General features: G+C 49.4%; 2 protein-coding genes and 1 gene segment (V, D, J or C); 1 reads left to right on the plus strand and 2 right to left on the minus strand.

Moving 5' to 3' along the window:
- Nucleotides 1–1,515: 1,515 nt before the first annotated feature.
- On the minus strand, nucleotides 1,516–9,728 carry LOC136323445 (probable inactive serine protease 58). Its single transcript, XM_066255289.1, has 6 exons — nucleotides 9,675–9,728; nucleotides 8,661–8,806; nucleotides 7,763–7,919; nucleotides 5,416–5,666; nucleotides 2,151–2,287; nucleotides 1,516–1,760 (listed from the first exon to the last, which is right to left on the minus strand). Exons 2-6 carry the CDS (start codon nucleotides 8,698–8,700, stop codon nucleotides 1,611–1,613), a joined length of 735 nt encoding a protein of 244 aa, XP_066111386.1. The 5' UTR covers nucleotides 8,701–8,806; nucleotides 9,675–9,728; the 3' UTR covers nucleotides 1,516–1,610.
- A 1,107-nt stretch (nucleotides 9,729–10,835) lies between these two features.
- LOC136326480 (cationic trypsin-3) lies at nucleotides 10,836–15,751 on the minus strand. The gene is made up of 5 exons (XM_066262486.1): nucleotides 15,596–15,751; nucleotides 13,691–13,853; nucleotides 12,694–12,947; nucleotides 11,622–11,758; nucleotides 10,836–11,076 (listed from the first exon to the last, which is right to left on the minus strand). Exons 1-5 carry the CDS (start codon nucleotides 15,633–15,635, stop codon nucleotides 10,927–10,929), a joined length of 744 nt encoding a protein of 247 aa, XP_066118583.1. The 5' UTR covers nucleotides 15,636–15,751; the 3' UTR covers nucleotides 10,836–10,926.
- A 4,739-nt stretch (nucleotides 15,752–20,490) lies between these two features.
- LOC136322618 (T cell receptor beta variable 3-1-like) lies at nucleotides 20,491–21,090 on the plus strand. The segment is given in 2 exon segments: nucleotides 20,491–20,539; nucleotides 20,651–21,090. Coding segments are annotated over 2 exon segments (489 nt in total).
- The last annotated feature ends 1,366 nt before the right edge of the window (nucleotides 21,091–22,456 follow it).

A 22,456-nucleotide genomic window follows, 5' to 3' on the forward strand; every position in this document is an offset into this window, starting at 1 on the left:
GGTTCAGTGTGAGTGGGTAGTGCTCTTCCTGGCTGTGGACAGAGCCTTCCTGTATCCTGTCATGGTCTTTTCTCCGTATGCACCACAGGGGGAGAAAAGGCCGTCTCGCTGGGGTTTCTTTTAATGAGGACACTAATCCCATCAGGTCAACGTCCCGCCCCAGTGTCCTCATTTTGACTCGATTACTTCTGGTAGCTCCTATCTGCAAATATAGTCGCACTGGGGGTGTGGCTTCAACAGTGAATTTAGGGGAAGCACAATTCTGTATTGTTAGGTGTCTCGGTCTGGTCGTGGGTATGGGATGCTGTGCGTCCCCCCACCACATGCCTGTGCGAGAGGACGAAGTAAGCCCCACAGGGCGCTTCCTAACAGCACGAGACTCTACCAAAGCCGGCAACTGCTACCCGTAAATATAGACAGCCCCCCACCCAAATATCACCTGAGAGCCAGATCTTTGTCGCCAGCTGACAGCTAGAACAACAGCCCCCATGTCCTTCAAGGATGCCATAAATAACGTGCCCCACCTCTCCGAATTCAGGACCATGCCCCTCATCATTTATAGATGGAAACATTGGTTCTGTCTGTGCTATCTTTTTTTTTTTTTTTAATTCATTATAGAGAGGAGAGAGAAGGGGAGAGAGAGAGACAGAGAGGGAGAGAGAGAAGGGGGGAGGAGCTGGAAGCATCAACTCCCATATGTGCCTTGACCAGGCAAGCCCAGAGTTTCGAACCAGCGACCTCAGCATTTCCAGGTTGATGCTTTATCCACTGCGCCACCACAGGTCAGGCTGTCTGTGCTATCTTTGAGAACCACCACCTACCCAGTTGCCCAAGCCAGAAATATGGGTTAGCTCAGACAATTTCTGCTTTTTGCTACTCACATCTACGTCTATGGATGAATTGCACAGGTTCAGAAATTGGGCCATATTCTCTCTAATCCAGAGATGTTACTGACAGCACCTCTGATGCCTACAGGATAAAAATCTACATTTCTTCACCAAGCAGGTCAGGCCCTGCCTGACCCATGCTCAGCCACCAGTGATGGTCTTTTATCACATTCTCTCTCTGTTTTGTCTCTGATGTTCCTTATTTACATATATCTTCCGGAACATGCCACAATTTTTGTGTGTTTTTCTGACTTTTAACTAACTGTATTCTCAGTTTTACAATATCATGCCCTAATCTGTCTGTCTCTTTGGTGACAGCTCCCCTGTGTGTCACAAAATGTGATGTGTGTTTTTATTCTCACAAAACTTGTTGCTCATCTCTGTTGTGGCAGTTGTCACAAGGTATCATGGTTGGCTGATTGGTGGCAAAGACCATGTCACTGTCACTCGTGTACCCCTCGCATAGGCAGCTCTTCCTTTGGAAGAGCTGAAGGTTCCGTAATTTCTGAATGAATGAACCCAGCGGTGGGGATGTTGCTAAATTTCTCATTGGTCTCGCAGTCGATATGTTAAAGAGGTCAGGGCTCACAGTATGAGTTCTTAATGGCATTTTTTTTATTGGGTGCATTATTTGGATTCTGTTTAAGAACAAGAAAGATCAGGAGAGTTGGGGACCCCATGTAGAGGTCTTGAAGACAGTGCCCCGAGGGGGACAGAGGAGCCTCAGTAGCTCTTCATGGTTTTTAGGATCCATTTCGCGTAGGGATAAATGTTGGTGAAGAATCCTTCGCTGCCCAGGGTGACACTTCCTTTTGCCCAGGACAAGATTCCATGCAGCCTCCCACCACAGATGGCCGGAGCAGCTGACACTTCCTGCCGGGGAGAGGGAACAGGAGGCCAACACTGCTTTGTCCTCGTGGGACGAGAGTGAATCTCAGACGTGGGCGTATAAGAGTAGCAGGGGCATTTAAGGGACTGGTTGTTTTTCTTGAGAGGTGACAACCTTCTCTTCACAGCCACGTGGGTCTCACCTCTCTTGGGTCAAGCTTGGTCCAACCTGAAACCAAGCAGGTGAAGAAAGGACAAACGGTGCTACCCAGAATCCCGTACACTCTGAAAGGGGGGGGGATTAGTGGCCCCCCAGAGGCGGAGTCGGGGGGAGAGAGGGACTCCAGGCCTTTCGGATGGGTCGCATTTGGTTTCCCACAATCACCTCTCCTCCTCATGGACCCTTTGCTCTCTCTCTGGGGGGAGGAAAGATACCTTCATTTCAGTCATGATGTTCAGAGGTTGTCCCACACACGTGATGTTGGCCTTTTCTTTGCCGCCTAGCATATACTGGCACACTTTGACGGGAAGGAAATACTGGTTTGTCCACACCATGCTGTCGGGGTCACTAACTGTGGGAAAGAGAAGAGAAGTGAAATCCAGGGTTATTCTCCTTATCACATACACTCTGGTGATCAGCCCCAGTTTCACAAGTGCATTGATCCCTGCGCATAGCCACTACTGGTAGTGAGCACCCCGTCCTCCTTGGGCTTCCCCCCCACCCCCGGGGTCTCTGTGTCGGAGCACTGCATTCAGAGCAGTGCGTCCTCCTTACGTCAGACATGAGATCTGTGGTTCTCTCTCTCTCCACTAGGCACAGTTTAGAAATCCTTGAAAATCCATAAGTGACCACGGGAATGACAGGCACAAAGCCTTTGTTTCCAAGAAATCTTTATGGTACCTACTTCATCATCTTTAAATTTAGTCACAAAGGGAGAAAACTGTTTTTTGTTTGTTTGTTTGTTTGTTTGTATTTTTCTGAAGCTGGAAACAGGGAGAGACAGACAGACTTCCGTATGTGCCCGACTGGGATCCACCCGGCATGCCTACCAAGGGGCGACGCTCTGCCCCTCTGAGGCGTCGCTCTGTTGTGACCAGAGCCACTCTAGCGCCTGGGGCAGAGGCCAAGGAGCCATCCCCAGCGCCCAGGTCATCTCTGCTCCAATGGAGCCTCGGCTGCGGGAGGGGAAGAGAGAGACAGAGAGGAAGGAGAGGAGGAGGGGTGGAGAAGCAGATGGGCGCCTCTCCTGTGTGCCCTGGCCGGGAATCAAACCCGGGACTTCTGCACGCCAGGCCGACGCTCTACCACTGAGCCAACTGGCCAGGGCGGGAGAAAACTGTTTTTAATGTGTTTAGGACTTTTTAAAAAAATGTTTATTTGTAAGTGCATGTGCCTATATGTATAAATATAACACAAGTTTCCTCTAACTGGTTATAGTATTTATTTCCGTTCTAGCAACTGTTACTATCCTGTTAAGCTCAGGATGCAAGGGTTCTAACCAAGATATTATATTATTTTAATCTCTGGTAGAGAATACTGAGGAGGAAACAAAAGAACTGACCAGAGGTTGCTCAAGCAAAACCCTAGCATTAGTTATAGAGCAGGATTTTTCTCATGAAGTCTATCCAATCTCATGTCCAAAGCAGATTAGACCAGAGTGTGTGTCAGGTCGGAAAAGAGAGGTGTTAACATTCAGTTGTAGATTTTTTATGGGAATTGAAATGAGTAGAAGAAGCTAGACAAAAGTAATCTAGTTACTTGAAGTAATGGATTCCTAATAACTCTTGGGGGCCTTGCAGCAGAGAGCTAATAGAATGAGTGTCATTGTGATTCTGACCTGCAAGGCCTATGTAATGAACCCTCTGTACAGTTTCCTTCTGTTTTCAAATGGGATGTAATAAATCGCTTTTGTAAAATGCAATGCAATTACTCTGAGTAAGGCTTATAAAGTCAAGGATAAAAATCATAAATCTTTGGTTTGTTCAGAAAATATGTTCACTTAGATTCCCAGGAACGTTGCTTCTAAATTGAAAATGAAGTTGCCAGATACGCAGAATATGAAAGTTTCCACTTTTTATTTGTTTTTGCAAAATCGATTTTAAAAGTTACTACTTTTTATTTGTTTTTACAGAACAGATGGATTGTTCTGTTGCCACCAGTGGGTTTAAACCTGATTAATATCCATGACAGTTTGCCTCAGTGGAGTCCTCTTTGGCAACCCAATCAATCAGTGTCACTTTTTAAAGTCAGCCAATCAGATGCCCTCCAAAAAAAATGCTTCCAAGTGTCAACCAATCAACAACAGCCTTACCCAAGTAACCACGCCTCTACAGATGATGTCAACTCTTTTAAGCCTCTGAAAGTCCCCCAATCCCTGTCTACCAAGCTTCCCACAAACTTTGTATAAGCCCAATACTCTCCTTTGCTCCGAGACTGTGCTGGCTCAGCATTGCCCTGCCTTACGACATTTAGCTTTATCATTGCATTTCAGATCTCAAGTGGCGGTTCCACCACCCTTTGACAATACCTAAAGAGAACAGAATGGCTCTTCGCAGCCACATGAAGTAAAGGCCACCAAGGACCAACAAAATATGTAAGAAAGCCACGCTCTGCATAAAGTGGCCTTGATAAGACGTGATCCTGCAGAAACCAGACAGGTAGAGCTCAGAGGGAGAGGGGGTGTGCCTGCAGCACAGGGTGTGGCCGTTTTTCCAGTGTGTCAGGCCAGAGAGACACCCAGAGACATAGCAGGAGCACGTCATAATGATCAACTCCCATAACTCTGCTAGGCTCCGCCCCTAAGCGGAAACTATTGGATGGAGCGGTAGGTCTGAGACTGGCACTCTCTGCATGGAAACTGCTCTGGTAACAGGAGAGATGGCTTCCCCAACCACCCTCTTATCTCTCAGGCTCCCTTGAATGAAAAGCCATCAACATAGGCTGGGTTGTCTGTGGTTGGGGGTGGAGAGTATCCTCTGTTGCCTCCCTCTCATGTTTGTTTTGTTTTGTTTTTGTGACAGAGACAGAGAAAGGAACAGATAGGGACAGACAGGCAGGGAGGGAGAGAGATGGGAAACATCAATTCTTAGTTGTGGCACCTTTGTTGTTCATTGATTGATTTCTCATATGTGCTTTGACCAGGGGCTCCAGCAGACCTAGTGACCCCTTGCTCAAGCCAGAGACCTTGGGCTCAAGCTGGTGAGCCTTGCTCAAACCAGATGAGTCTTCTCAACCTCGGGGTTTTGAACCTGGGTCCTCTGTGTCCCAGTCCGATGCTCTATCCACTGCACCACCACCTGGTCAGGCTCCCTGTGATGTTTTGTTTGGGTTTTCCCACTACGGACTCATTAATTGCTTGGTGGACTTTCAACAACTGTCCATGAAGCTGCAAGCCACCCTCCCACAAAATGCCTTGATATTGTCTTTAGAGTGAGATACTAACCCAACTTTATTTGAAATCAATTCCCAGGATGCTGACCTTGAATGTTCTAGAGACGTAACAATAACTGTCTGATCCGTTTGTTGATGTCTGATGGGCTGTCGTCTCTTTGAATTTTATCTTTTGGCCTCTAATCTTGGCATTATTAGGTCCCTGGAAGTGATTGCTCCAGGGTCAAGAACATGCTCTCCCAGCCCGTTTCCTTCAAGTTCATCCCTCCCTGTTTTCCCGGCTCAAAGAAGGCAGAGTCCAGCACTTACGGTTTTTGTATTCATTCCACATCCAGGTTGGGATGAAGCAGGAGTCGTTCAGTGGTAGAGGCTCCATGGCGATGGCTATGGTCCCCACATGGGTGTTGAGAACAGCTGAGCTGGACAGTTTGATCATCATCAGGTCATTGTCCAGAGTGCGCGCATTGAAGTCAGGGTAGGTCACAGTCAGTGACTGGTTCCGTACCTGCTCTTTCTTATTTTTGATGCTGGGCTGGTGAACTCCCAGGCGAATCTGAACGCTTTGGAAGAAAGAGGGCAGAGAGATGGAAAAGGACAGGGTCACAGAATGTTACAGTGGCAGGAAACGTCAGAGGGGACTTTCTACAGTCGTCTTCATTTTACCTCTTGGACCTGAGAACTGAAGTGACCCGTCTTGGTCTGTAATATTGTAATAACAACAGTTTACAGGATTGCTGTTCAAGAGTCAGTGTCTGTATGGAACCGGCCATGGTATCCGCCACCTAAAACATACCTGTGCAGTCTAGTTGTTGGGATGACGACGACGATGATGATTTAGATGATAGGGATGGGCAGGCAATAGATGCCACCACAGTCCATTATTCCAGTGGCCCCTGCCTCTGCTACACTGTCTCACTCAGCTCCTGAGCAAGCATACTGCACCCTTCATTTCTAGATGCCCCTCGCCCTTCCCAGCCCTGCTCCAGCCCATGTCATCATATTTACCACGTGCCACCTTCATTGATCATAGAGTCACAAGGCTCTTAGTAGTCCGTGAGGGCTTCCAGTTACCATTTTCCATTGTACTTCCTGGACAAATTCAAACCCACTCACTCCTATCACCAGAAAGCCAGTCGTGCACCAGATACAAGAGCCATTTTCTGCCAAAGACAGGTCACGCATCAGATCTGGCTGAGAGAAGAGTGTCCGAGTTTCCAACTCCAATTCTTAGAGGGGACAAACTGTATTTTTTTCCTTCCTTCCTTCCTTCCTTCCTTCCTTCCTTCCTTCCTTCCTTCCTTCCTTCCTCCCTCTCTCCCTCCCTTCCTCCCTCCCTCCTTTCCTTCCTTCCTCTCTTCCACTTCCTTCCTTCCTTAGTTCTTCCTTCTTTCTTTCTTCTTTCTTGTGTTGACAGGGTCTCAAGTGTCCCACTCAACATAACACCATCTACACTTGGCACTGTGCCCGCCCTGCATACCCCATGCAAATTCTCTTTCCTTTGTCATTCTGATGATGTGCAGAGCAAGGCTTCAGTCTATGTTTGAGGATATTATCTTAAACAACCAGGTGGCTGAGAGCTCTGAGTTTGAAGTGGCCCTGGACTATCCCTGCAACTCTGTTAGGTCCCGGTCACACAACCTGTTCTGACCCAGCCACAGTGGGGACGCTGAGGTTTGAGAGCTACAGTGCTGTTATGTGTGGTGTGCTCCTGCCCTCCTCCTGTGCCACACAGCCTGCCTGGCTGTTTGCCCTCACCCTGTGAACATCCCCTACTCATCACACTCAGCCAACGCAGGTCTCCTCAACATCTTCCCTACTTCAGGGACCCAGTGCCCCTGGCTTTGTTCACATAGTTGCCTCCTCCTCTTCCTGGGGTCTCATCTCTTCAAAAGGGCCTCACGTGACCCCGCCCCTTACCCCAACTAAAGCAGGTGTCTATTCATTCTTTTCATTCTTGTCTATTACCACTTACCACTTCTCTTGTGTTTTCTTTTTGGTGATTTATTTATTTTGGCTTCCTTCCTTTCTATCTGTTCCCTCACTCTTCTCCCTGGGCACGAAGCCGTCCCCGGAGACGATGAAAGAATATTATTTATTCTCTATAGCAGGGGTCCCCAAACTTTTTACATGGGGGCCAGTTCACTGTCCCTCAGACCATTGGAGGGCCAGACTATAAAAAAAACTATGAACAAATCCTTATGCACACTGCACATATCTTATTTTAAAGTAAAAAAACAAAACGGGAACAAATATAACATTTAAAATAAAGAACAAGTAAATTTAAATCAACAAACTGACCAGTATTTCAATGGGAACTATGCTCCTCTCACTGACCACCAATGAAAGAGGTGCCCCTTCCGGAAGTGCGGTGGGGGCCGGATAAATGGCCTCAGGGGGCCGCATGTGGCCCGCGGGCCATAGTTTGGGGACCCCTGCTCTGTAGGAAGGAGTCTCTGACATCTTCCTACTGGCCTCGTCTGAAACTAACCAAACGTGTGCGGCTTACTCCATCGGGAAGAAGGTCCTCTCTCTCCCAGGGGCCTCTCATTCCCTCAGGGTACCCTTGAAGCTTCCTGGAATGCCTCACCACACCTGCTCTTGTTTCTGCTCCTTTAAGCATGTCCCTCCTGGCTCCCGAGGGCACAGGGATACTTACGGTGAGGGGCAGTGAGCAGCAGTCAGCACCCAGTCAGGGTGAATGAGCGAGCCCACACAGGGCTCCGGGCTGGACTGCAGATAGGCCAGGTACGGAACGGTGAAATACCCTGCTGAGCTCAGCTTCTCCTTCCCATAATCTGTGGCCAGAAGGACTCCTACAGAGTTGATGGGGGTCGTAGGTGGAGAGAGAGAGGTTGAGAGGTGAGGGGCGGCCGGGGTAGTTTTCCCAGCCTTTTTCAAAGATAGTATCAAGGTTTTCAAATTATATTACTCTCTCTCTCTCTCTCTCTCTCTCTCTCTATATATATATATATATATAATATATAATATATTTTAAATATATATTTTATATTTAAAATATTTAAATATTTTAAATATAAAATATTTAAATATATATATTTAAAATATATATATATTTTAAATCAGGGAGACTCAAGCATGTCCCTCAAGCTATACACAAGGACACTGACATGGCTTTGCCAGGCATGGAGGGAAGCAGTACTCCCTGGCTTTGCCCGTGGGAAAGCTTGGGGCGGGAGCACGAGGCCCCCAGAGCCCCACCCAGCCCACCTCCCTTCCTGTACTCATGGCTGTGAAGTCCCGCTGCCCTCACACAGGGAAGACATGCTTTTCCTGCGGCTGCCCACGGAACGTGGCGGTCTAGGAAGGCCTGTACGCAAGAGCAGGTCACTCATTAGTGACACTTCCTAATGCGCTGCCAGGACTTGGGGGGGTTGGGGGCATGCCAATGGGAGGCGCTGGGCCTCGGGAGGTTCCTGTTGTTTCCTGCAACGGCTCACTGAAGGAACTGCCCACAACTCCTCTCCCGGCCCCTGCCCACCCGTGCCCGCAGCACCCAGCCTCCCCCACAGCTGCAACAAGGGCCAGCCTCTCACCAGCGGCACTCAGGACAGCGAAGAAGAGCCCGCACTTCATGGTGGGCTGCGATCCCGCCCAGAGCAGACAAGTTGAGTCAAACAGGAAATGAGCCCAATCCTGGGTCCAGGTGTGCCCGGCGAGAGCAGTGGGAGAGGAGCGCTAGCTGAGGGTTAGGAGGAGAAGCCTTCAGACCAGTCTCTGTCGGAACTCAGTGTATCGGGAAAGCTGGCGGAACTCAGTGTATAGGGAAAGCTGGAGGCTGGGTCTGCCGTGGGGGAGAGCGAGGAGCCAGCCAGGTCAAGCCCCTGGTGCCTCTTCTCTGACCCTGGGAGTCTCCGTAGTCGCCAGGTGTCCGCTGACACTTCTCCTGCTCTCTGTGACATAGCCTTTCTGTTGTCTGCTCCTGTCTTTGTGACTCCAGCCTCTCTCCCTGCCCTCACTTGCCCCTCCCCCTTTCCAGCGTCCCTCATAAAACCATTCTCATAAACTCAATACTGGAGTGGAAAACAAATTTAATAAATTCCCCCCCCCCCCCTTCACTGTAGAGATGAGGGAGCTGTGGTCCTCAGGGGATTCGTGGCAAAGTCAGGACTTGGAACTGAGTCCACATGTCCTTAGATAGCTTCAACTTGACCTGAGCTCCCAGAAAATAGCTGTGGGTAAAAATATCCCCTGGGAATTTTGTATTCTAGGAAGTGGCTTCCCCAGGTGAGTTAGAAGAGACTTTCTGGTGGCTCCCAGTCTTAGACTTTGGATGACCCGTCACCACCACCACCGGTTGCCTGTGACAAGGTCAAACACAGACCTTGCTCCTTTTGCCTGAACCAGACAGAGACCCTGCAACTGCCCGTTCTTTGCCTGGTGGCTGCTTAGCTGAGCTCAGAACTGTTTCCTCTGGAACTAGCTAAATGGAAACAGCTGACTGAGAACTCCCGACTGCAAAACAATCTCACTGCATATCTCCCCATTTGTAACTTGTCTGTTAATCCTGGTAAAAATCTAAGGCACAGCCATTCTGTGGAGAGACTGACATTCGAGTCTGGGGTGTCTGATTACTGTGGTAGTCTGAACAGAGTGAATCTCCTCGCCTGCCCAGGTGTCTGACACTTACTCCTCTTTCTGATCCCCCCCCCAGACATATGCAACAAATAACAGGTTTGATCGGGACTGTTGTCTATAGTTTTCCTTGTAATGTCCTCCTTTGTCCATGGGGCAGAATAATGCTGGCCTTGTGGAATGAGTCTAGAAGTGGTCCCTTCTCAATTTTGGGGGGGAAGGGTTTGAGAAGGATAGGCATTAATTCTTCAAATGTTTGGTAGAATTCACCGGGGAAGCCATCTGATTCTGGGTTTTCTGTGTTGGCAGTTTTTTTTATGACTGTCATCTCTTTACTGCAGGGGTCCCCAAACTATGGCCCGCGGGCCACATGCGGCCCCCTGAGGCCATTTATCTGGCCCTCACTGCACTTCCGGAAGGGGCACCTCTTTCATTGGTGGTCAGAGACAGGAGCATAGTTCCCATTGAAATACTGGTCAGCTTGTTGATTTAAATTTACTTGTTCTTTATTTTAAATATTGTATTTGTTCCCATTTTGTTTTCTTACTTTAAAATAAGATATGTGCAGTGTGCATAAGGATTTGTTCATAGTTTTTTTATAGTCTGGCCCTCCAATGGTCTGAGGGACAGTGAACTGGCCCCCTGTGTAAAAAGTTTGGGGTCCCCTGCTTTACTGGCTATTGGTCTGTTCAGATTTTCTATTTATCAAGTGCTTAGAACAGTGACTCCTAGTGGCAGGTAGTGAATGCTATATAAATGCCTGTTAAATAAAACACCTATAACCGTAGGCTCCACATATATTGTAGGCTTCTGGGGACACCTCCCCCACCCCGTTTCCGTTTGGCCGTCACCACACCGTTGTCTGTGTCTATGTGTTATATATGTGTGTGTTTCTCCTTTTGCTTAATCCCTTCGCTCTCTGCCATCCAGCCCCCACTCCCGTCCCCTCTGACAGCCGTCAGTCTGTTCCATGTTATCAGTGTCTCTGATTGTAGTTTGTGAATATATAACTAAATCACCTTGCAGATTCGACCCTCCTATACTAGCTTGATTCTCTGCCCACCTGTTTACTCAGCAGCCAGTTTTAAGAGAACGTCTGTGAATACCAGGTAAGGACAGTTCTTGGACACATTGAGTGCAGGACAAAAAGTTTTATTTAGGTTTGTTTTCAGGCATAGGGAGACGGTGACGCTGTCTCGGGGATGCTCTGTGACGGGACATGTGGGCTTAGTTAGAAGCGATGGTCTCCTGAATCCAGCTCACGTAGTTGCAGACCTTGGTGTAGACGCCGGGCCTGCCCTTCAGAGCGCAGCCGTAGCCCCAGGAGACGATGCCCTGGAGCTGCCCGTTGCAGACCACAGGGCCACCAGAGTCACCCTGTGTGGGAGGGAGAAGCCAGTTAGAATGCTCAGCCACTCCAGATGGGATGAATGCTCAAAGATGGTTCTCTAGTGTCCTGGTCAGTCTTCCCAGGTGCGGATCCGCCGTGAGGCCCCTGTCTTCCCCCGGAAGTCCTGCCCTCAGTCTCCACTGTGCATCCCCATTCTTCCGCCTCCCTCCTCCCAGACCCTCTCTTTCTATAGCTGCAGGCCTGTAGGGCCGCGAGGACGTGAGGACCGGGACAGGGGTGTTGTGTAAGGCTGCCGGCCAGCCCTGCTCCTTCCAAAGAGTGTCCTATCACAGACCTCCTCAGAGGGCGCCTTTGATGTATGGTTTGCACACCATCTTCTGTGCATCTTTTCAGCCTTAATTCTAACCATTCATGTGGTGAATAGAAAGATGACCATTGATCCCAAACCTGTCCCTCACCCTCATGATCAGTCCCAGAGAAGCCCTCTCCACCTTCTGTGTCTCAGGAACGGGGAGATTTGCAGGAGATGCATGCGACGGAGTTGGGAAGAGGGGGGCGCAAAGGGACTCACCTGGCAAGAGTCCTTCCCGCCCTCCAGGAAGCCCAGACACATCATGTTGTTGGTGATCTGGCCGGGGTAGGCTTTGCGGCAGGCGCTGTCGGACAGGATGGGGGCCTCCAGGCACTGCAGCAGCTCGGGGTAGTTAGCTGTCCAGTGCGGGAGTGAACATGGAAGAAGATTACCCCCAGGACTCCTAGAAATCCCCACGGTCTCTCCCCTCCTTCCCAATACTCCCACCCTTTCATTCCAATGGCCAATGACTTCTTCTTTGGAAGAACAACTTTTATCTGGGAGGCCTTCCAAAGAGTTTTATTTTTTTAATTTTATTTTTTTGTATTTTTCTGAAGCTGGAAACGGGGAGGCAGACAAACTCCCACTGTGCCCGACTGGGATCCACCCGGCATGCCCACCAGGGGGCGATGCTCTGCCCATCTGGGGCATCGCTCTGTTGCTACCAGAGCCATTCTAGCGCCTGAGGCAGAGGCCACAGAGCCATCCCCAGCGCCCGGGCCATCTTTGCTCCAATGGAGCCTTGGCTGCGGGAGGGGAAGAGAGAGACAGAGAGGAAGGAGAGGGGGAGGGGTGGAGAAGCAGATGGGCTCTTCTCCTGTGTGCCCTGGCCGGGATTCGAACCTGGGACTTCCGCACACCAGGCCGATGCTCTACCACTGAGCCAACCGGCCAGGGCCCAAAGTGTTTTAATCAACAAGCTGTTCGCTCTCTGAGATGAGCGTCAATGATCACAGATCTCAGATCTAGAGACATTTTTTCCCAAGTGGGGTTAGCCTTCAGACCGTCCCAAATCCCTCAGCCTCGGCTCTGCTTACGCTCCTTTCCTAGTTCTCGGCCAGTCCCTAATCAGTGGGTTACCTGACATCTTGATCCTAGTTCTCCTGTGCTAACTCTCCCCCCAAAGCAATCCTCATTTCCATGAATATCTTCTAAGGCTCCGCAGATCCACAGACTCCCCTCGGTGAACCTTGACTTGAGGGACAGCTTGGACTAACGGACCTTCAACCCGCCTTTTTTTTTTACTACTGGGAGCCTCAGACCTGGTGCTGGTGTTTGTGGTGACACTTACAGCCAACACTCTGGGTGTTGCCCCAGCCAGAGATGAGACACTGGGTACCAACAGAGGCACAGGTTCTTGGCAGAGAGACACTGGAGACGCGAGAGCTGATGGTGGCAGGTGAGCTCAGCTTAATCAGCATGATGTCATTGTCGATGGTGTTGGAGTTGTATTTGGGGTGGCGGATGACCTTGGCTGAATTAATGAATTGCTCGTTGCCCTCAATGACTTCAATGTTGTGTTCTCCCAGACGCACCTGGATTCGGCTGCATTAGAGGATTGAAGGGTCTGTAAGTACTCAACCTGAGCATGTCACCTCACCAGAACATCCTAGGCGTGAGCATAAGCACGGATGCTGCCTGGTCGGGCATTCACACACACAGGCTATTGTACACGTGAGACTGTCCCACCAGATAAGGTGCAGTTAGAGTATTCCTGAGGCAGCTGTCACTACAGGCACAGATTCATAGTCCACCATCTTTGCTGGCATAGTAGGGCATGGGACCCAGTGACACCACTCAAACAGTGGAGATGAAAAGAGAATTGGTGGCAATTAACCAGCCCCTGCCATAGCCTCTCTGGTTGGGATTACCAGTCATTGCAGGGAGAAGTGGCAGCACATGTGACACAGTATTAAGGGGTCAGAGCGAGTTGGGCTTGTTGTCAGTGTACTGGATGGAAATGTCATGTATTTTTTGTGACCTCCACATGGCATGTTTTTCTGGGTGAGCTGTGAGGATTAGGATTGTTTAACGGTGAATGCTCTGAAGCTAGTTCTCAGGATGACTCACTCATCCCCTCCCATGTCTTTGAAGGGATGCCGGGGAACTCTATGGGCACCATGTGCAAGTCCCTCAACACATCATCCCGTGCCCGGGGGAATAATGAGGCTCTCGGACCCTGAACGCTCACCGCTCAGTCTAACTCTACTGTTTACCCTGCTCCTGCTCTGGAAGCGCTGGGGGTCGAGTTGATCCTCGAGAACAGGGTGTGGGTAGTGATCACTTACGACTTGTAGCAGTGAGCCGCGGACACCACCCACTGGTCGTTGATGAGGGAGCCGCCGCAGAAGTGGTAGCCGGCGTTCAGGGACACCTGGTAGGGGACGGAGTTCTTCCGGCAGGTGTAGCCCCCGACGATCTTGTCGTCGTCATCATCAGTGGGGAAGGCGACTGGCAGGGAAAAGTGGGAGACTGTCTGTTAAGCAGACCTGTCCTGGGGTTCTGACTCACTGCCACACTTTTGCCATTTAACCAGGAACCTCAGGTAATGTTTTCCTGTCACTTGTCATCAGGAAATGGTGATATTTAATGTAACAGTTTTTCAAAACCTAACTTTTCTATACCTTTAACACATACCTTACTTCTTAGACAAGTATCTAGGTTTTAATTTATGCTTTAAATTTTATCACTCTGCTCTTTTACCTCTATAATGCTCCCCACACACAGATAAGAGACCCTTTACATAATAAATGACTCTACATAAACACACCACTACCTAAGAATATAAAGAACAGTTTTTATATAAAACAGGGCTTAGTAGCTACCCAATTAGTATTCCACAATGCTTTGCAATACTCAATATTTGTACTGGTTGGTATAGAATAGATATTTCCAGGAAATAACAGAAAGGAAGCTGTTAGAAGACCCCTGAGGATGTTCTGGCCAGGAAGAACATGGGAAGTTCATACTCACCCCTGCCCTGAAATTTCTCTTCTTGGTTCTCACCAAAAATTTTTACAAAATAACTTCATAGAACATCATAAGGTTTCCATCCCCAGCCTCTCCCCTTATCCCATTTATCTTTCCGGCATTTTTCAATCTATTCAGATTTACGAAGATTTCTTAGGCTCCAAAAGTCTTGGATTGTATTATATGTGTCCTGTTCTTTAAGTATTTAAAAGTAATTTGGGGAAAGATGTCGCCAGATATACACACCCTTGTATTGAATTTAAACCTGCCCATTTTGGGAAAATTTAGTAGTAAGTTTTAGTAGTATAAAAATAGTCATTTGTCTCTTCTGATGATTGATGGACATGTTATTTTACACTGGAGAGATTTCATTAGCAAAGATGTTATAAAACCCAGTTCATAGCTTTTATGCATGAGCAATAAAATAGCTTCGCCTGTCACGGTCCCTGCTAAGATGCCCTTTAGTATAGAGGAGCCTCGGGCTCTGACCCGCACAGCCTCTGTAAGGAGCACAGTATTAGTCATTAGTCCTAGTTCTTAACTCCAAACCCTTACAGAGGTCAACACAGCATTTCCTCACTGTCGACTCTCCTTTCCTTTTCTCTCCATAGATTTGACCGTGACTGTCAGGGCAAGTTGTGCCTCTTTATCCCTAATCTGCACTGCTCTCTCAGGAAATGGTGATATTTAATGTAACAGTCTTTCAAAACCTAATTTTTCTATACCTTTAACACATACCTTACTTCTTAGACAAGTATCTAGGTTTTAATTTATGCTTTAAATTTTAACACTCTGCTCTTTTACCTCTGTAATGCTCCCCACACACAGATAAGAGACTCTTTACATAATAAATGACTCTACATAAACACACCACTACCTAAGAATATAAAGAACAGTTTTTATATAAAACAGGGCTTAGTAGTTACCCAATAGGTATTCCACAACGCTTTGAAATACTCAATATTTGTACTGGTTGGTATAGAATAGATATTTCCAGGAAATAACAGAAAGGAAGCTGTTAGAAGACTTAGTTCTCCTGCTCAGTGATCTTTTCCCAGCAAGTGAGATTTATAGACATGTGTACTGTGCACTACTGTCTCAACATTTTAAGCTTCCTGAGTACAGAGATTATATTCAACACCCACTGCTGTCTCCAAGGGTACACAGTGCAAACCTAAATACATGCGAGCCACCTACTGATTCATGTAGTAACAGAGACTTACCAGCAGCTCCCAGGAAAGCGAGGAAGATGAGAGTCTTCATGGTTGCTCACCGGATCTGGATGGGCATGTGGGACAGGTCTCCCAACACTGCTATTTATACCTCCAGGCTTGTCCCTGAGACCCATGGCCACAGGTGCCAGAAAAGTGATTTCACTGGAAACTGATAAATCCAAATTTAGAATCCAGCGCTGTGCCAACGGAACAATAATTCAGCATCAAATTTAAACATCGGCCACTTTTCCAGAAGGTTATGGGAATGAAAGCAGTGACCCCACCTGGTGGGACCTGCTCCCCAGAATAGAAGTGTAAGTTGGAGTAAGGCCACAGAACAGGGTGACAGGTGTCCTGGTTCCCAGACAAAAGTCGTAGGCACTTGGTTGTTCCAACTGTGAACTTTTATCCTGAAGACCACCTTGAATATTACATCCTTGATATTTAACACTGGCTCTTTCACAATTATTTAATTTGAGGATAGGGGTGGCTCTGGTCTTGTATTGTGTATCCATGTTAACTTTTCGTTACTAATGGAAACTTGTTCCCTTGAGAATAGAAAAATTATCCTGATCTGAAATTACAAGAGCTCTAAACAGGAGAGTGAAAGAATGATAACTTATATATTTCTAGAACTTACAACAGATTAGGATTTTTCTCAATACTTGACCTATATTAACTAAGTAATTCTCATAACAGCTCTACAAGATTCCCATTATTATCCCCACTTTATAGGTGGGAAAATGGAGACACACAAACGTATAGGGAGCTTGACCAAAACCACACAATAAGTACATGGTAGGGTCAGGACCCCAACCCAGGAAACTGGCCTTTAGAGTCCCTGCTCTTAGCCGCTGTGCAACACGCCCCAGTCAGTTCACCGGGATCTGGAGAGCAGGACAATACAGAATTCTTGGCCAATGATAAGACAGTTGAAATTTGCGGAGTGTGTACCATGCGTCAAGCACTGTGAACATGCATCTCCATACATCAACTCATCCAGTCCTCTCCGACAGCTTTAGGACGACTGCTGTAACTTTTACCATTTTGTAGATGAGGAGAGGGAGGCCTTGCATGATTGTAAAAGAGCTTAAACCTGCAAGAGACCTTTCCTTCTGAAACACTGGGACTCATTCTGTGACGTTTGACCCTGCGGAATTGGGTTGTAAGTTCCCCATAATTCTTGCCAGGACTTCATGAGTGCCACACTGTGTTCTCCAGGACATCCATGAATTCTCATCTACAACCATCACTGGACATGCCACACTGTGCCGGTCTCCTTCCTCAGCCCCCTCCCCCCCTCCTTGGACAGAGCCATCAATTCAGGGGTGGGGGGTGGGGGATGTCTGTGGTCCACACGTGCAGGGGATGCTGCTTCCTATACTTCTGTTCCTAACTTCAAGCACATGGTGGCCCGGAGGCATGTGTCAGTATTTAATTCATCTGTATTTGTCACCTGTCTTTCCCACGCACAGCGCTTGGTGGCCTTGGAGGACCGTGTGAACCTGTGCCTGAGCTGCAGTCCGATTGGGCGCCAGCACTTCTGTTGGCTGTGCATGGTCAGGAGCAAGTGCTTCCGGCCTCTAAAGGCGATTTTAAGCTCTTTCCCCCTGAGGGATTTCTGTTTTCCTGTCCTGACCTTCTCCGGCCACTTCCCGGGTTCCTACACACTGTTCCCTGAGGCCAGGCTAGCTCCTGACACCGCCAACGTGCGGGGAGATTTTTAAAATAATCCCACTCCTTGAAAAAAGATGGCCTGAGAAACTTAACTAAAAAGCCCCCCAAAACTGAAGTAAACAGGGCAGAAAAATTACAAAAAAAACAAAACAAGGTACAAAGCAGATGCTTATGTAATAATAACCTTGATGCTAACCAGAGGGCCTAAGCTGAATTTGTAACCTTTACCATATACAGAAAACCAGTGAATAGAATGTTCTATCTGGGTAAAGGGAACTCCGGAACCAGACCACCAGACCGAGTTTCCTCAGGAACCCTGCTTAGAGGTGGTGTCAGTGTGGGGGTCATTTCCACCCTAGTGTGAGTCTCTCTACCTGACTACTTGCAGGGTTCAGCTAACTTCTGTAGCAGGCCCGGTAGTCAATGATTTTGGCTTTGCAGGCAACAGGGTCTGTGTCACGACTGCTCCGTGGTGTAGCCACGACAGCTCCCGGAGACAGGATGCTAATGCGCGGGTGCAGCCGGCTCGGGGTAAACCTCATTGCCTCTGGCTGTAGCCGACTTGTCTCTGGGCCACTGGTTGTCAGCCCTGCTCTGGAAGGGAGAGAACTACTTACATGCCCAGGTGTGGGTCTGAAACAATCAGGCCTGGCTTGGAATGAATTAGTGACCTTACCTATCTCACACTGCCTTCTCTTCAAATCATGCTTCCGGAAAGGAAGAAGGGAGGAGGGTGGTGAAGGGGGTTTAGGGCTGGGACACTGGGGTCACTGAGCACGATGCAGGGCGCGGGGGAGGCTGGCAGGCAGGACACTGCAGAGTACAGAAGCCACACGCTGAAGTGCAGACGACATCGGGGACATCACTGTGTGCACTGGGCTGCACAGAACGGTAGGAAGTCACCGGGGCTTGTGCTTTGCTGCAACAGTAAGCCTCATTCTGAGACGGGAGGGCTGGGGGCTCATTACAACCTCTGACTGTCCGTCCTTACCGCCAGGACCTCCACTGCCTTCCTGTCTCTGCTGGGGGCTGGGGGGACTGACTCCTAGCACATGGTTTCCCTCCAGCCACCAGGAGGAGCTGTGACTCTACAGAGCGGTAGGTGGCTGTGGAGGTGGACTGGGAGGACTCCCTGGGTGGGGAAGTCTGGTCTTGTTTACAGCACGGGAGAGTGTGTCTGGCAGAGGCTGGGGGTCGGTGCTGCAATGGGAAGGGTCAGACACAGAGCGTCTGCAGGTGTTTCTGTCCCAGGAAGGAACCTGCCCTGCCAGCCACATGTGCGCCTGCGTGGTGGGGGGGAGGAGGAAGAGGGGTTTGGGGTGGGGGGCCTGGAGCCCCCAGCAGGTGCAGGTGGAGGACATTCCCCAGACAAGAGAGGGGCTGGGGAGGGCAGGGCCACTGCCCCACTCAGCCCCGCCCAGTGGAGCCCTGCTGGGACACTGAGCCGGGCTCTTCTGGCGCCTGGGCAGTGGGACACAGCAGTAACCTAGGGACGGCTACCTCCTTACCAGGCCAAAGGACACCTAGAGCCCCACCTTCTTCACCACAGAGTGTCAGGGAGCTAAGCCAGGAGGGGTTTTACGCTCATCCCTCTGCGGGGTGGTCTAAGTTCTTGGAGCAGGAGAGCTCTGAGCAATGAGAGGGAACCGTCCGTGTGTACTCAGACACCAGCACCAGACTTCCCTTTGGACGCCATCTCTAATCCAGTGGTCCATGGAAGCTAGAACTGTCCAGACATGAAAACACTTGACAGCAAAACACCTAGAGATAGAAAAGAAACCCAGAACCCAGATCTGGGGCAGGGCTTCTCACTTTGCTTTCACTCAAGGCTCCTGGGTTGTTGTGTTTTTTAAGCCTTTAGAATTTCGCTTGTTTTTTGCCTGACCAGGCGGTGGCGCAGTGGATAGAGTGTCGGACTGGGATGTGGAGGACCTAAGTTTGAAACCGGAGGTTACCAGATTAAGCCCAAGGTCGCTGGTTTGAGCAGGGGGTCACTTGCTCTGCTGTAGCCCCCCTGGTCAAGGCACATATGAGAGAGCAATCAATTAACAACTAGGGTGCCACAACGAAGAACTGATGCTTCTCGTCTCTCTCCCTCCCTGTCTGTCTGTCCCTCTCTCTCTCTGTCTCTGTCACACACACACACAAAAAATTCTCTTGCTTCTTAAAAGCCCCAGAAGTCCACAAAATTACAAGCCTCAGAATATCGATATATTCTACTGGAGACATGTGGAAGTCTCGCTGGAAAACCTGAACCTTGATGACCACTAGGAGGCACTGTGGCCCCACCACCAGCCCTGACAACTGCCCTGAGGTTGAGGGAGGGCAGAATGACGGAGTCAAGGAGGAAACTAGTTCTCACGTTTGGCATGTCTGCAGGCATTTGGTTGTCACAGCTGGGGGTGGGGCGTGCCACTGGCATGTGGATGGACACCAGGGATGCAGCGGAACGTCCTGCAGTGCACAGGATAGCCCCGCACAGAACATGTCAGGAGGGCTGGGCACTGAGTTGTAAACTCCACCGAAAGAGAATGTGACCCGGAGACAATTCATGGGCAGTAAAATCATCCTGCTGAAATGTCTCCAACCTCCACGCTGTTACTCTTGACTCCTAGTCCCCACGTGGCTCTGGCCCTCCGGACAGGTAAGAACAGCGCAGGGAGCGGGGCTGCAGTCTGTCCCCTGCAAGGACAGGCCGACCGGGGTGCTCCTAACCAGCATCAACTCGTGCAATTCAGTGTGGCCTGTGGCTGGTTCTGGGGGAGGGGCTCGCAGTTCATCTTGTGCCCTCCTCTGAGCGTAAATGGGACACTCCAGGGAGCCAGGATGCCAGTGGCATCAGTCTGCACTATGGTGAAGGGGACCTCGGTGACTCAGAGGGGGCCCAAGCGGGGGAGGGGGAGGAGGCAGACACGGGAGGGAGGCAGCTGCTGGCTCAAGGATGACGTCAGAGAAACAGCCTTGAAGGACATGCCCACCCCACTCAGACGATCCCTAGAAATCCCAAATTCCTTTGAAAGGAGTAGAAGCTAAAACTTCTTTGAAAGGAGCTAGTGCAGGACGTGAAAGGACTCATCTGAGGCGAGCCTGAGAGGGGGGGGGGAGTCACACCAGGCGGTGATGTCATGGCCAAGCACCTGCCCAGGGCGTGGCACACTGCAGCCCAGTCTTCCCACCGGAGGCCAGAAGTCTGGGCTAGGGTCTTGCCCGCTGGCCCTGATCCCACCATGGGCTCCAGGCTCCTCTGCTGCGTGGCCCTGTGCCTCCTGGGAGCAGGTGCGTGAGGGCCCTGGTGGCACGATCCCCTCTGAGTCTCTAAGCCCGTTCACATCTCCAGCAACAGGCTGCCTCAGGCACCTGTCTGAATTCTGCCTCCTTTCTCCTCAGGTCCCTTGGACACAGCAGTTTTCCAGGATTCAAAATACCTGGTCACGCGAGTGGGGAGTAAGACGTCCCTCAGATGTGAACAGAAGCTGAACCATAATGCTATGTTCTGGTACAAACAGCACTCCCTGCAGCCGCTGAAGGTCATGTTTGCCTACAATAATAAGATGCTCATTCTAAATGAGTCAGTGCCAGGCCGTTTCTCACCGGAATCTCCTGACAAAGCTCATTTGAAACTTCATATCAACTCCTTGGAGCCAGGGGACTCGGCTTTGTATTTCTGTGCCAGCAGCCAAGACACAGCCGTGCAGAGTCACTGCCTCCCTGTGCACAAACCCGCTGGCCCAGCCAGGAAGCTGTGGGACGTGTCCACCCAGCCCCGAGGCTCCTGTCCCCCAGCTGTGCGACCCGACTGCAGTTTCCTCTGTAGTACAGCCCAGTAGGGAAGTTCTGAAGTTTGTGCACCCAGAAGTCTTACAGAATCCCAGTCATCAGCTAGAGCAAGGGTTTCCCATAAATTCACCGTAGTACTCGGGACTCTGCAAACGAGACAGGGCCCGGTCCCGGGCACTGAAGACCTTCACTGATGGGAGGAGGCACGCCTTTCTTTTCTCCGCTGTACATGTCGGTGCCCACCCTGGGCATCCACATTAGAAACTGGCTAAGAAAAAGGGATTTTCTTACCTGTATTCTTGGGGCTCCTTTTCAGTACTCTGTACCCCAGCTCCCAGCTGTCCTGGATCAGTTAGGTCTCTCTTATTGATCTTCAAGCAACGTATGCCGTTACTATTTTATACAGGCAACATTTGCATTCAATTACATGCTTACCATTCACTTCTTTGCTATTCCTTCCTGCAGGGCAGACCCTCCTTAGATTCCTTTTCCTCCACAAGCAGATAACCGCCTCCCCTTCCTCCTACCCCTTGCTGCAGAAAAACCCACTCTGGCCATCGTTTCAAGACAGTCAAGCCTTCCACGTTCTCTCATTGTTCAAGGTTTCAGCTTAAATTCTGTTTTTAGTTGGTCAATAAATATCTGACATAACAAATGAGTGTTAAAAATAGCAGTTATAGATCATTTCGCTTTTGTGTTTATATATATAAAATTTCTAGAACAAAAACGCAACACTGGCATAACAGTACATTTTATGACAATAGATGCTACCCCAGTAAGGCAGTAGATAACAGCGTAAACAGGCAGTCTACATGGTGAAGCAGAACCGACTCATGGCAGATCACCCTCGCTAGTCCCAAAGAGGAGAGCCATCTGTAGACCAAATCCTGGGTTTCTAACATTTTCAGAATAGGACAAGGCTTTGGAGATCATTTCATTGCAGCCCCCCCCCCCCCCCGTAATAGTTGAAATCACAAACATGAAGTGGTTTTATCACTGAAATGCTGAATACATTTCTCAAACATCACATGATGCATTTTTACTCCCAGGTCGTTATCGGTGACTATGCTCGATGACCCCGCAGCAATAGAATTCTGTGGGTGGGCATGAGGTTTTAGGCCTGCTCATAGCTGGCACTCAGGGAGCATTTGCTGAACCGAGCAAACTGCCCATAAGCTCCTCAGGCTGGGCCAGTTTCTGCAGGACTGTTTGGTTCATTACTAAGAACCCACACATAGCCCATCTCTGTTGAGTAAAAACTGCCTATCCTTGGCATGTGGGTGAGTGGCACTGTTGCCAACTATTTTTGTTGTTTTAGGTGCGGCTTTTTTCTTCACACACTTCCCTGGGGTTCCATACCCATCACAGCTGCTCCCAGTCCATGGAAAGAGGGATTGACTTGGATTGGTGACGCTG

This window comes from Saccopteryx bilineata, chromosome 2, assembly GCF_036850765.1.
Source record: "Saccopteryx bilineata isolate mSacBil1 chromosome 2, mSacBil1_pri_phased_curated, whole genome shotgun sequence".
Classification (NCBI taxonomy): Eukaryota; Metazoa; Chordata; class Mammalia; order Chiroptera; family Emballonuridae; genus Saccopteryx; species Saccopteryx bilineata.